We start from the raw sequence: 14,125 nt of genomic DNA, 5'->3' as shown, positions 1-14,125 counted from the left end.
GGCTGAAGAAGAAAAGGTAGAAACACAATGGGTAACTACACAGTTTCGCTGCTTGGCTCCTAAAAATAAATCAAAACAAAAATTCTTGACAGAAAATACCCTCCCCAGGACCAGTGGAACAGTTAGTAAGACCTATTAGATGTTCAAGGATGATGGATTGCAGGAAATAATGAGATCATAACAAATTCAGAAATCACAATTGCCCCCTCATTGCTTCAGAGCTTGAAAACCACATATTCACATCTTCAGCCCCATTTATATGAGCCATTGATAACACCATGTAAATGATATTCAGAACCTGAAGTGAAGAAATGCCTTATAGTTATTAGTTATATGAATAGTATAGTTATAATACATCTGCTGATGGTCAGGATTCCAAGAGCCCAGCTCAATATTGACCCATACCATGTTCCGATCAAAGTTATGTACCACTCCGGGGACATCCCCAGACTGGTCACCATGGCAAAATGTGGTCCTGGAGACACCTCATGTAGCAGGAACTACTACAGAGGCAGTTTTCAGTACTGTGGCATGTGTTTATATGTCTGTATTGAGATCATAATGAAGGCTGAGTTTGATGATGGAAGTGCTCCCACCCATGAGTACTCAGTAATCATCAGTAATTAGTACTCGTGTTGGAACGTCAACATGTTAACAATGTGACCAATCCCCATGGAAACGTAAACACTGCCCGTAACTAGCGGCACAGGAGCCGGAATGCACCACGGCAAGCAGCTCTCAATCCGCTCTCACTTTACTCTCGTTAAAAGCCAGTCAAGTCAATTAACAGAACTAAACACACCGGCGCTAAAGTTATTTTAACTTAAGTAGAAAAAAGAAGAAAGCACAGGTAAAATGTTCAGAGGAATGAAGACACTAACCGTGCTTTTACTCTTCTCAAATTTCCTCTGAGGAGGGGCAGAGACCCCCCGCAGTAAGGAACCTAGGCGCAACATCACCTGGACTCATTGGTTCCGCTCCTCTTTTCCCTAATGAACTAAGGATTGTCCTCCAAAACAAATGTAAATGAATGCCTTTGGTCATCAGTATTAATATTAAAGTGTTCTACAAATAGTGAAAAATAAGGGCTTCAAATAATATAAATTTTTGAAACAATATTCATAAAAATACAAATGTTCACACATTTTGAGTGTACCACAGTAGCACCCCTTCCAGGATAACAGACAGTGAAGCTGCAGTGTCCTTCATAATGGTGACAGGACATTTGGGGTCTCCATCTATCAGAGAAACATAACTTTTTGTAATAAAAGAAGAATATACATCAAGATCAGCCATAACCAAATCAGAAGAATCTGCTGAGTTTCAGATCTCAACAGATTACAGATTACTTTGAAAGACATGTTCTTTTTATATAAGACAAATCAGTTGTTAACCATGTGGCCACAGGCCACTGCTTATCTTTCATTTGTTATAAATAAAGTTGGTTTAAAAAAAAAGTGTGTGGGATTCTCTCTGCACCATCTCCTAAATTAAAAATCAATTAAAATCAATTATTATTCTGAGCAATAAGTAAAAACCTATTTCAAACAATGCTATTTTGCAAAAATACTAAATGACACGTCTTCATAAACCTTCACTATTAACTAATATGACAATAAATTAATTTTCTTATGTCCTGAAAATGCACCAACACTTCGTGCATCGTACAGTCTTCTTGTACTGGATTACTTATTGAGACCAGGTTTGCTGCGTGGTAATTTGATGTGAACATTAATTTAGGAATATACACCTTAATAAGTACCGTATCCGTGGAAATTGTGTGGTTTTTTAAAAAATAATTTTTTGTTTGGTCGTTTTTTTTTTTTTGTTTGGGGGGGTGTCTGGGCACTCGTGACGTCACGGCAGTCTGTGCTTTGACCCGCTGGATCGGTTGTAGCGAAGAGGCGGCGCGCCGGAAAGCTACAGGATAGAAAGAAACTAGCAGTTATCAAAACACAACTTCAGGGCCTGCATCCGTGTTTATCCTTCAGATTTCAACGTAGGGCGTCTGCAAAGTGATTACCTGGAGACGGAGCAGTTGCAAACACTTGTTTATACGAGCGAAGTAAGCGTTTTGGCCTCGTCAACTTGGCTAACATTAGCTAACATTAGGCCCAGCTAGTGTTAGCCGTGGAGCTTACCTTTCGCTATCAAAGCAAAACAAGGTAAGGGAAGGAAACTCGTTTCATTAACACATCACCGGAGTCCGATAGACCACAACTCCCAGTGTAGATGTCATAATTTGCTCTATTGGCCAGTCTGTGTTAGTGTACTCCGTATTTAAATACACTATATATGTTCGCTAGCCGTCTGCTAACTGATTTGAGCTCTAACTTACCTTAATGATAGCCATTGCTAAGTTATTCGGCTGTGGGAGATCTCCCCTTTAAAGGAGAGGGCAGTGTTCATTTGTTTTTATCCTATTGAATGTGTGACATAACTTGATAAAGTATATAATGTAGTGGCTCTAGTTGATTAAGTCTTGTTAAGTAAGTAGCAGAAGCATTAACTAACTAGTTAGCTGTAGAGTTTGGAGCTGCAGACTGAGCACAGATACGTTCAGAAAGTAAACATTAGCCTGTGTGGAGAGAAGGGTCGGTGCCTGGCATCTCTCCGAACAAACCGGTCCTGTTTGACATCAGGGACACTGCAGGTTACCCTTCCCGGTTTTAATAAGAGGAGCTGGCATTCAGCATACGGTTCGGTTTTCTTCTGTGCATCACGAGCTGCTGTGTCCAGGATTCTCGCTTTGTTTACGAATGAAGTGTCAGAGGTCCTTCCAACATATCAGTTGAATTGTACTGTTAGCCATTTAGCTTCTTTGTAAGTACAATATGACAGTGCCTACCTCTAATACTTTGGACAATATTCATGTTATATACAGTACTCATGAGTGCAGCCTTGATGAACTGGCATTACGAACTATTCGGCTCAGTCTTACACTATATCACAGAAGGCAACTGTGAACAGTGTGGAGCAGCTTCATAGGTTTAATGTTAATGAAATATTAGATTGAGTGTTATCTAATAAATACCAGGTAGACAGGTGTGTAGGAAAATCTGCCACCATGGAAACACATGTCATGAACTAGCACACCATAAGCCCCAAGTTAAATCAAAACCCATTATAGACCTTCATCAGGCATCAAATTCAGAGTATGAAACAACATCATCTTCATACAAGAGACAATTATTATTTTTGTTGTTTTAATGAATTATTGATGGCTTGGTTGTCTCAGGTGTCAGTGATTTAAATCCTTTGGTGGTTGTTGCAGTGTATGGCTCTAGTTAGTATAAAGATGCTGATGTTTCTTATTGTGAGTTTGGTGCTTGATAAAGGCCAGTGACCATTAAGTTGCATTCTCAGTCAATTTAGTGACAATGTTATTGAAGTAAAATGTTGTTAGATCACTTATAAGACTGCAGCTACCAGAAGATGTTTTTGACTGTTTGTTCCTCACAACAAAGACCACAACATTACTTGGACTAAGTCATGAGGAGAGTGGGTGCCCATGGGGCTTTCACATGACCCCAGCTCCAGCACACATACACACAAGACTCCAAGACTATATTTAATGAAATTACAAAATCACACTTAAACTGTAAATCCTTCAGCTCTGTAGCATACCTTCTCCATCCTGACCCGCTGTGCTTTTATTTTGATAGGAATGAGTGATGACTTCTGTGGTAGTGTCAGACGGTGGAGGGAACATAGTGGAATATGTCACCGTTGTGGAGGAACCCCAGCAGGTAAGCCTGTATAACCCTACAGATGCTGGCAGGGACATTCAGCAAAAGTCTTCAAAATATGTAATCAGTCTTGAGTCTTGTTAACACTAAGCCTCTCATATATGTTAAAGACATATACATACAGAATAACCATATAGCCAGTTAATGAAGATGATTTTTAACTTTCTATTCCTTCCCTGTAACATGAAACCTTTTGTATAAACTTGGGCGGTAGTATGACACTCGGCAACGTACTGGAAAGCTTTGAAGGATCCATTTGTTACAAGACAAATGCTACAACTAAATAAATGCTGCATATTTTCTGCATTTTGTGTTTTGTGAAAGGCTGCAACTAAGTCAATTGATCTACCCGTTATTTTGGTTTATTTGGTTATTTGGTTTTGTCAATAAAATATAAAAGTAGTGAAAAATGCGCATTATATTTTCCCAGAGCTGACGTATTCAAACTCCTTATTGGTCCCAAACCCAGAGATGAGTTTCAGCATTTTTACTTGAAAAATTAATTAAATACTTAATTGATTGTCTAAATAGTTGACAATTGATTTTATGTGGCTTATTTTAATTATTCAGTCAGCTGAAGGTGTGGTACACCTGTACACCTGGTCAGGTTTGGTACACCAGGTCATGATTAGGGATGGGTATCATTAAGATTTTAACGGTACTACTACTTTTATCGATACCACTTATCAATCCGGTACTTTAATGGTACTCTTATCAGTATTTTTTGTCATTTTGTAAGAAAAAAAACCCAAAGCAAATTAAGATTAATATTAGCATACCCCCAAATGTTTAGTTCTCTCTGCCATAGACACGAAGAGCAGGGCCTCTGTGTGTCTGTGTGCTGCACGGTGCTCCAGCATGTGACACAGCTACACCCGCCCCTCACACACACAGGGTCATAGAGAGAGAGAGAGAGAGAGAGAGAGAGAGAGAGAGAGAGAGGTCTCTCCTCTGCATTAGGAACAACGAAAATGCATCATTCATAGACTAATGTCTTCATCAGGAATCGAGTACCGAGAACCGTTATGTTGCAATAACAATCAGGAAGTCTTTTTTCTTAATTTCTCAAGTACAGAAAGCAGAACAGATCATGTCAGAGCTTATCGATACTCTGATCTTTAAAAATTTAGCCCCAGGGCCCATTTAATATGTTGGAGCCACCTCCACATGTTTCTGAGCTGGAAAATCCCTGTTAGCTGCAGAATGTTTTGTTTTATGTGTGTTAATATTTTCATCTGATGAGGCACAGTTCATGGCACTGAACACTCATCATCAACACTTCCCATCAACACTGCCCAGTGCTAAGTGTAGACCAGGAATATTACTAAACAAAAATATCAATATCTCGACCACAATAAATTACCTGGGAAAATACGATTCTTTTCCTGATTATTGACTGATGTAAAGCCTTCTGGATTCTGTTCTTTAGATTTCACTTTGAGACCGTTTTAATGGCTGAAAGATTTTCAAGTCTTTCACTTCATTTTCAAAGCAGGTGGTTTAAGAGATTCTTTGATGATGCAGTAGAAAATGTTGACTCAAAGCAGCCAGGAGTGGAAGGAAGTACTGATCCCAGACAAGCTGCTGTGTCCACAAAAACTACAACCAGATGGTGGAAACAGTAGAGAGGGATAAGATGGCGTTTTCTGAAAGACCTTCTGCCCGGAGAGGTCAAGAACAACATTTTAGTGGCACTGAGTTCAATTGCCTGTTTATGATGCATATGTTTCCTTGTGTGTTTTTCATACAACCTGGACCTCATTTTGTCTGTTATGTCTGTCAGTTGTAATACTGTACTTACCCATTTATTTATTGAACTGCAAACACAGTGACAGTCACACTTTCCCAAATGTGTTCAGTGTGAGCAGCATCCTGCTGAGGAGGAGGAGGAGGAGGAAGAGGTGGTTCAGCGGGAGGTAGAGGCGGTGATCATGGAGGGCGGCGAGGAGGTGGAGGAAGAAGTGGAAGAGGACGATGGTGTGGTGCTGCAGGAGGAGGGCTGTCCAGCTGTAATCGTGGAGGAGGTACCCAGCGCCCAGGTGGAGGAATGCTACTCAGCCCAGGTCCTGGTCTACGATGATGAGACGTATCTCATGCAGGATGTGGCTGAGGAGCAGGAGGTGGTCACTGAGGTGGCTGAGACTGGTGAGGCTGTATTCTCTCGATAGGTTGGCTTTGTCAATAGTGGATAGATTTATGGATAATTGTGGTTACTTTGGAGTGGGATTCATTCGAACTGGTCTTCAGGGTAACTTGCATATTACAAGTAGTTTTCAGTAATTCTACGTTAGTTTAGAGCACACGTTTAAGTCCCCCTCCCTCTCCAGTCATTATTTAAAGCCCCGACAGCCGTGGAGCTGCCACATTGAGACCACAAGAACTGTTATTGGCTGCTTGTGTTTCTCCTACATGTTTGTAATGCTGGTTGTGGTTGTTCAGAGTCAACATGAAGAAAAGACTCAGCAGCCTTCTCTGTTTCAGTAACACACATCAAACCTGCTCACTGTGATCACTGCTGTCTATCTCAGTGGATGTAACAGTGTAAACACAGTTACTGTGGGCAATATAATTAAAGATGATATATTCATGTTAGTGCTGCAGTGGTAATACCAACAGTGCTTAGATGCTGAGCTATAAATCAATACCTCCACTGTGGGTATATTTATAGCAGGACGTCTGTTAACCCTTGTGTCACGTATAAATCCAGATTAGCACTGACACACCGTCCTTGCAGTGTGAATTTAGTCACCTTCAAATCATTTTAGAATTTCTCCTCATCTGCTTCATTCAGTTTGGGGCTGCTGCTAATAATCAAAGTTATCTTGAATCGAAATCAGTGTTGGTATTACACTTTGCATCCTGTCATTAGTTTTGAGTTCAGCCTTGTTTCATTCATTTTGTTTGTTACAATGTCAAATTAGGGTCCAGGTGGTCTAAACATACATTGCATATAACTGCACCAACTTCATTCACACTGGTCTACTCTTTCTGCAGTGATTAGAGAGAAGTGCTGACTGCACCTGAGCTGCTGTTGTTGTGTAGGACATCAGTAGACTGCCCCCTGCTGGCAGGAAAGATGTCTAACCATTAGAGCAGATTACAGGAAACGGGAAGGGAGGACCAGACTGCCACTACAAACCTCAAACAAGGAAGTCAACATTTCAAAATAGCTGAGGTTGCAGCGCTGTCATGTTGTGAATGTTGCCTTTTTCTCTTTGTGTCGTTATTTGATGTCACAAGTCTGATCTGGCTGTCTGGCTCATCTGTAGCATGTGTGCTGACAGGTTTGTGTGTCTCTCTTCTCAGTGGAGATGTCGGGTCATGACATGGTGTGTTTTGACAAAACTTTTGAGGCAGCTGAAGCTCTTCTCCACATGGAGTCTCCTGGAGGACTGCACAGTGAACGCAACACAGGTAAACACACTTCCTCCTCTGATAGACTCGGGTGAGTCATACAGACAGTGAACTATCAGTGTCTGTTGCCTCTGTGTTTCAGGTGGTGGTTACATCCGTCAGTGGCTCTGGTTAGTGTTGTTGTATCATATTGGCTGGAAATACTTTTGGAGAATGAGGGTTATATTAGGTAGATGAAGTCAGATCAGATCTGATCTGACAGTGTTGCATGTAAAAGTTTACCCATGTTGGAATAGGACAAATAATTACAATGTTTTTTCTGACTAATATCATGATTGAAATATAAATAGCTTTTCTGCTTTTATTTTCTGTAATTAAACTCCTGGTGTCTATTTAGCGTTAAACAAAACATTGCAAGCTCAGTCACAAATGTGTTGTTGAACAGTTTCAGTTAAATGATGGTGGTGATGCAGTTTCCAGTTTCAAAGCACCAAAACAAAAGCAAACTTTTATTTAAACTTGAGTTTTCTATTAGAAAAATACTACATAATCATGGCCTTAGGAGTTGTGTTTGTATGTATTTGTAGCAGAGACATTATTGACCCGCTTTGTATTAATGACAAACTGCTGGTTTGATATTAGACTGGTGACCACTGACAGTTCTGTCCTGTAACTTTAGCTTCACATGCTGACTGCTTCACATCTTGACTTGTTTTCACTTGTCTGTCATTTACACTCAATATATACAAGCTACCTGCTTGCTAACTTTTAGTTAACTGTGTGAAATTAGCATGAGACAGTCACCTACATTGTTTATGTATAAAAAGATGTACCAGTCTGTTGGCCCTTTTTGAACTCACTCATGTCTTCATTAGAGAGGCTGTGGACACTGCTAAAACAATTGCAATTTTAAACTCAGCTCCAATATTTTGATGTTATATTTCAATTATGATATTTCATTAATATCTCCAAAACATTATTAAACTAACCCTAGAAACCAGGACTGCACAATATGAAAAAAATAAAATAATAAATTCATTTATATTTCTGTGAAAAAAAAAAAAATGTAGATGATGTGATTTTTGTTGGTCTTGTACCAAACAAACATGTTCTTGACGTCTGGAGAATATGATTTGTAGGCCAGGGCGTCTTTATAGCGCCACAACACTTATGGTGCTAACAATACACAACAATGTTGTGACACATTTTACCTTCATAACAAAAATTGCAGCTCCTGTGATTTGGATATTGCACTTGGTCATATTGTGACTTTGATTATATTTCAGTTTTCTGTGCAGCACTTATAGAAACATTCAGTTTTTTGTAAGGAAATGAAAACAGACAGAGGGAACGATTTATCAGGACATTACGTTTGGATCTGGTCATTTGTCATTGTTTTAGCATTGTGTAGTGAGAGTGTGAATGTGATCATTAAAAAGATGAATCTGCCAAACCTATTATATATTAATACAACAAATGGACTGAATATTTGGGTGAATATTAGGTTGTCCATCTGAGTGTAGCTGACCCACATTCAGTAGCTAGGTTTTGTTACTTTCTGCATCAGTGTGGGTCTGCACACATCATCTACATGCAGACAAGCAATACATACTGTTATGAAGTATATCTGGAGCTGGTCCCTTCAGTTATCTTCATCCTGTGAGAAACTGCTTTGTCCATGTGGCTCTGTCACTCGAAGAACAGTGTGAATGTTGTTTTGTTTGACTCCAGCAGAAGATGTGATGATGGAGACGGTGGTGGAGGTGTCTACAGAGTGTGGGCCCATAGAGGAGGAGTCCTTCCCTATCCCTCCTGAATGTGAACCTGCTGCCAAGAAGAAGAGAGGAGGTCAGTGTGCCCGCACTGACACTGTGGGGCTGTGAAGTGATTCATATAAAACACGGTTGCCTGATTTCTGCTGCTTTTGTCCAGTAGCCAAGACTGAAGAAATTTCCCAACCATTAATACATTTTGACAGTGTAAGAGATGAGTCAGTGAAGTGGGGAAATGCACTACAAAGCTTACAATAATATGGAATATTGAGCATGTTTGATACATACATCACTGATAAATGGCTTACTTAGACCATGTGGGGAGAGGGACGGGGAGTGTGTCGAGGCCCCATTAACATTAAAAATGAATCTGTGGTTTGTTCTTCAGCATGATCTTGACCTGTGTGTGTGTGTGTGTGTGTGTGTGTGTGTGTGTGTGTGTGTGTGCGTGCGTGCGTGCGTGCGTGCGTGCGTGCGTGCGTGCGTGCGTGCGTGCGTGCGTGCGTGCGTGCGTGCGTGCGTGCGTGCGTGTGTTTTCTGAGTGCAGGAGGACGTAAGCCCAAGTCACACCAGCCTGCTTCCAACGGCTCCTTTGACCTGGGGATCAAGAAGAGGCCGAGGGAGGGCAAAGGTTTGTATCAGGTCTCATCAATACTGTCCACAGAAGTCTGTTCTATCAAGTTGAACAAGAAATAAAAGTGTGTGAAAATCTGCACACCCTGTGACCCTGCAGAGGATCAGTGGGTGATGGATAGAGGAGAAGTATTCCTCCTCTTTTAGACCCAGAATTATAGAGTAGAGGAAGAAGAACTGATCTCGGATCTTCCTTTTCCCTCAGTGGCAGGAAACTGTTCATCTGTTACCAACACCGAGGTTCACTTTTACTTTATGATAAGTTTCCTCATTATGACTCGCGCTAACTGGTTTTTGGGACTGATGTTGGTATTGAACTGTTTGTCCTCGACCATCAGTGTATTGATACAACATTGTAAAGATAACTTTATAATCCTGAGCCTCAGGATTTCATGCTGTGGTGCTGTGTGTCCTCCAGGCAACACCACCTATTTGTGGGAGTTCCTGCTGGAGCTACTGCAGGATAAGAACACCTGCCCCCGGTACATCAAGTGGATGCAGAGAGAGAAAGGCATCTTCAAACTGGTCGACTCCAAGGCCGTGTCCAAACTGTGGGGGAAACACAAGAACAAGCCCGACATGAACTACGAGACCATGGGCCGAGCACTGAGGTTACCCAGTCCTCTCCACATACATCTGATAGTTCTGAGCAGTCTGCCTCGGTCATAAGTAAGAACGCAGTCCTGATACCCCTCTCTGTGTCTAGGTATTACTACCAACGTGGCATCCTGGCCAAGGTGGAGGGTCAGCGGCTGGCCTACCAGTTTAAAGACATGCCAAAGAACATTCGTGTGATCGACGAGGAGGAGGAGGGCGCAGAGGTGGAAGACACTGAGTGCATGGTGTCCGGCCAGCACCTGGCTCACCAGCAGGGCCCCGCCAGTCTGGGCACCCACTCCCCTTCTGTCACCCAGCCCCAGCAGACCTACGTTACTGTCATCCCCAGCAATGTGGCCACCAGGTCTGAGTCTAATTTGACATTAATATGTGATAATGAACAGGTCGTCAGATGTGGTCTCAGTCATCTGATCTCATGCAGCTCATCTGGGTCTGTGAAGTAAGTGGAGGACTTAATTTTAATCTGAAATCTTATTTTGAAATACCGTCAGACCTACCATCTGATTGGCTGAGTGTTAATTATGTGATGTCTGTAGTTTTGATTTAATTTTATATTTTATAGACTGGTTCATTGAGAATGAACATTTAACCCTTTATTAACCACAACAGTTTCTCCTTAACTCACATGATCAAATAGAATCATGATATCAACATTTCTCTACAAACAGGTTGTCAGGTCAGATCAACATTAGATGAAAAGATTGATAATGAAGTCATTCATACACAGTCCATCACTGAATACATAAACATACACAAACACTGACAGTACAACACAACACTGACACCAGGAACACTCTGCCTGCGGTGTGTGTGTGTGTGTGTGTGTGTGTGTGTGTGTGTGTGTGTGTGTGTGTGTGTGTCCATCCGTGTAATAGAGTTTACGGCAGGACAGGGGACCACAATTCCTGAGCCATTGTCATTATGTGCCTGCACCTGACACATTTTCAAATCTTATTTTGTCATATTGCATTTGATTTTCTGCGCAACATAAGCTGCAATACTAACAAAAGTAAACATAGTTTTCACATCAGCATTGTTTTGAACAAATCGCCTGATAGACTGATTTTGTAATGATGGAAATATAATACCAAACGATTTACTACAGGACTTTTTCTGTGACAGTATTTTTAATGTGCAGTAGTTTTTCCAGCAGCCCCCACATCACTAACATCCCCCCCTGCTCTGAGTGACCTGAACCTGAAACTGAATTTCGGAACAACAGCTTAGATGATGCTCTGTCCATTTCAGATCAAGTTTAACAACACACCCAGAACAATCAGCTGGTTAATGGTTACTTTTCATTATTAACCCATGTTTATATTATCCAGTTAACTCTGTGTGGGCTCCAGGCAGATGAACTACAAACTAGTTGGTCGAAAACTGTCTCTATGTGACGGACTTTCACTGGATGTTTCATAGATCGCTTTTGTTTCCACTTCTACGTGAAAAACACTTCACCACAAGTTTACTTCTCTCTGCCAATGTCACAAAGAGCAGCGTCTGTCTGTCTGTGTGTGCTGTGTGTGTTGTGCTGCATTATTAGAGCCTCTCTGGTCTAGAGGATTTATTATGGCAAAAATTATTTGTAATTAAACAATTCATCGGCGGGCCGGTTGGACTTGATTGACGGGGCAGAGTTGGCCCGCAGTCCGCCAGTTGAATAGGCCTTGTTTACAAGTCACTGAAATGTTGGATTTCTTTTCATTATAAATTAATTTCTGATTTATTTTTTGACAGAAAACATCAGTAAAGTGTCTCTGTCTCCACATGAAGTTGCTAAAATGGTTAAACATATATTTGTATTTTTTCATGTCTGTGTCATAATCAGATTCAGACTAAACATAGAAACTATAGTGGAAGGAGTCAGTTATATGTGATGTTGTTGCTATGATGTCACTGTGAGATCAACAGGTCTTTTCTCTGTCTGTTTCTGCTGCGAGACACTGAATCTCTATATCATGTGACACAGCCGTGCGATGTGAGACACGCGCGTCATGCAACCAGTGTGTAGCTCTAACCCATTAAAATGAGCACTGAAGTGAAAACCAAGACTTTCCGCAGCCGTCACATACACACCACACAGCCAGTGTGTTCCCACCCTTACATTCTAACAGCTTGTCATTCAGGCATTATAAAACATGCTGACTTTACCCAGCAGTGTTACACTGTCTGTATCCTGTGAGCTCAGTTGTTGTACTGGGATGTAATATTTTCTCCCCCTGTGTCTCCTCCTACAGGCCCATCAGAGCCATGCCCGTGGTCATGACCAACTCACTAGGTCAGGTGACATTAAATTCCTCGCCCATTCTGACCACCACCACAGGGGTCCCGGTAACGGTAGCTAACGCCTCCACCAGTGCTCCCCCCAAACTGGTGATCCAGGCTCTGCCCACTGTGCTGCCTGCTGGCTCCAAAGCTGGAGAGAAGATCACCATCATCACCATCCCAGCCAACCAGCTGGCCACGCTTATGCAGGCCAACGCAACAGGCCAGGTCACACAGCTCATCCATGCCAAACCTGTTGCTACACAGCTGGCGCAGGCCGCTGCGAAACCTGCAGCCGGCAACACACACACGGTCCAGCTAACAGCGGGCCGCTCGGCACCGCAGCTCATCCTGGCCAAACCAGCAGCGGTGGCTCAGCCGTTGCCTCAGTTCCAGGTGAGCCAGCCTCACCCCACCCAGCCCCCAAAGCCCTCCAGCTGTCAGCCTGAAGCAGCACAATCAGAAGTAGCAGCAGAGGCTCTGCCCCCCTCCAGCCCGCTAGCAGCATCAGCAGAAACCCTATCATCCTGAGAGCTCTGCCTGGAGCCAGGCCACCAAGTGGGGGGTGGGGGGGTAGTACAGGAAGTGACTGTGGACACTGCTGAGGAAGTGCAGGACACATCCCACACCTCCCCGCCTTAGAGCTCCTCTCTCATCGGCTCAGACTGTCAGCCTAATGTTAGTCTCCAGGGACACTGAAGCCCTACAAAGGATAAAAGGGACTGTTGTGTACACACACACACACACACACACACACACACACACACACACACACACACACACACACACACACACACACACACACACACACACACACACACACACACACACACACTTTCAGAGCTCAGAAGACATGGGCAGCCTTAGATTCTACATGAAAAACCTTTTGTAATCAAACGTAATATAAAGCCTGATAAGACTTTGTTGTAAACAGAAGTGTACAAACGTTTTTTGATACTCAATGTGTCAATACAGATGTAGTCGGGTTTCATCTCTTTGTTTCCTCCTCTGTTTCAGTCTTTAATGGTTTGTTACTCCACAGCACCGTCACCTTCCCAACACTTAGCGTCTTTTTCTACTGTTCATAAAAAGGGAGTAAAGGATGTCTGCGTCGGACAAAACAACTGAATGGTATGCTCCACATTTGAAGTATGATATACTATTTTTTCTTGTACTATCAGTGTATTGAAGTAGATTTTACTGAAATATGTATTATAAAAAAGACAAATGTGAATAAAACTGTCTAAAGTTGTTTTATTCAGCTGTCTGAAAAATGAAATGCTATACAAGTATTTAGTGGCATGCTTTGTGCCTTTGACGTGTTGTGTGAATGCAGTGAACTGTGCTGGTTCGGCAACAGAGGGACACTGTGCTGCTGCTAATGAAACTCATTTCACTTGTGTGTCCAGTGTGTAAGGATTATGACTCTGCACCTCAGTAATATTTCACAGTTTACAAAAATCTGAGCAGACACCACAAATATTCAAATCAATTTATTGGGACAGAAAATGTAAAAACAAGGCAACACTTGAAGATGCTTGTTGTACAAAGTGGCTGTACTTCAACAATCATACAGGGACAAATCTATCAGCCCCAGTAGCACTGAATACACTGCATACTGTGGCTCCAAGATCAACACATCTAATGAAACATGCAAATAATTAAAACGTGAAGCTCTTCAGCACTATGACAAAACATGTTGCATAAAGAAAAACTAAATCATTCAGTGGAAGT

The 14,125-nt window shown here is 41.9% G+C and overlaps 1 protein-coding gene across 3 annotated transcripts; it reads left to right on the top strand.

The window, feature by feature from the left end:
- The first annotated feature begins 1,887 nt into the window (after positions 1 to 1,887).
- LOC111230377 (ETS-related transcription factor Elf-2-like) lies at positions 1,888 to 13,608 on the top strand. 3 transcript variants are annotated; one of them, XM_022757087.1, is made up of 9 exons: positions 1,888 to 2,165; positions 3,666 to 3,749; positions 5,609 to 5,894; positions 7,056 to 7,163; positions 8,838 to 8,951; positions 9,423 to 9,506; positions 9,927 to 10,119; positions 10,215 to 10,565; positions 12,364 to 13,608. In XM_022757087.1, the coding sequence occupies exons 2-9, from the start codon at positions 3,675 to 3,677 to the stop codon at positions 12,920 to 12,922; spliced, it is 1,770 nt and encodes a 589-aa protein (XP_022612808.1). In that variant the 5' UTR covers positions 1,888 to 2,165; positions 3,666 to 3,674; the 3' UTR covers positions 12,923 to 13,608. The 3 variants fall into 3 exon arrangements, with proteins under 3 accessions (XP_022612808.1, XP_022612809.1, XP_022612807.1); XM_022757088.1 differs by having other exon boundaries at positions 8,835 to 8,951; positions 10,215 to 10,469; XM_022757086.1 differs by having other exon boundaries at positions 8,835 to 8,951.
- Positions 13,609 to 14,125: the final 517 nt, after the last annotated feature.

Source organism: Seriola dumerili, unplaced genomic scaffold (assembly GCF_002260705.1).
Source record: "Seriola dumerili isolate Sdu_G_001 unplaced genomic scaffold, Sdu_1.0 BDQW01000264.1, whole genome shotgun sequence".
Lineage (NCBI taxonomy): Eukaryota > Metazoa > Chordata > Actinopteri > Carangiformes > Carangidae > Seriola > Seriola dumerili.
Note: the sequence above shows the minus strand (reverse complement) of the source record. Positions and strands in the feature narration are given on the sequence as shown.

What these genes read in the sequence shown, in the direction of transcription:
- LOC111230377 (XM_022757086.1), top strand. Translation starts at nt 3,675, where the DNA reads ATGACTTCTGTGGTAGTGTCAGACGGTGGAGGGAACATAGTGGAATAT. An exon ending in TGCCAAGAAGAAGAGAGGAG is followed by an intron (nt 8,952 to 9,422) that starts GTCAGTGTGCCC and finishes TTCTGAGTGCAG; the next exon opens with GAGGACGTAAGCCCAAGTCA. An exon ending in ACCATGGGCCGAGCACTGAG is followed by an intron (nt 10,120 to 10,214) that starts GTTACCCAGTCC and finishes CTCTGTGTCTAG; the next exon opens with GTATTACTACCAACGTGGCA.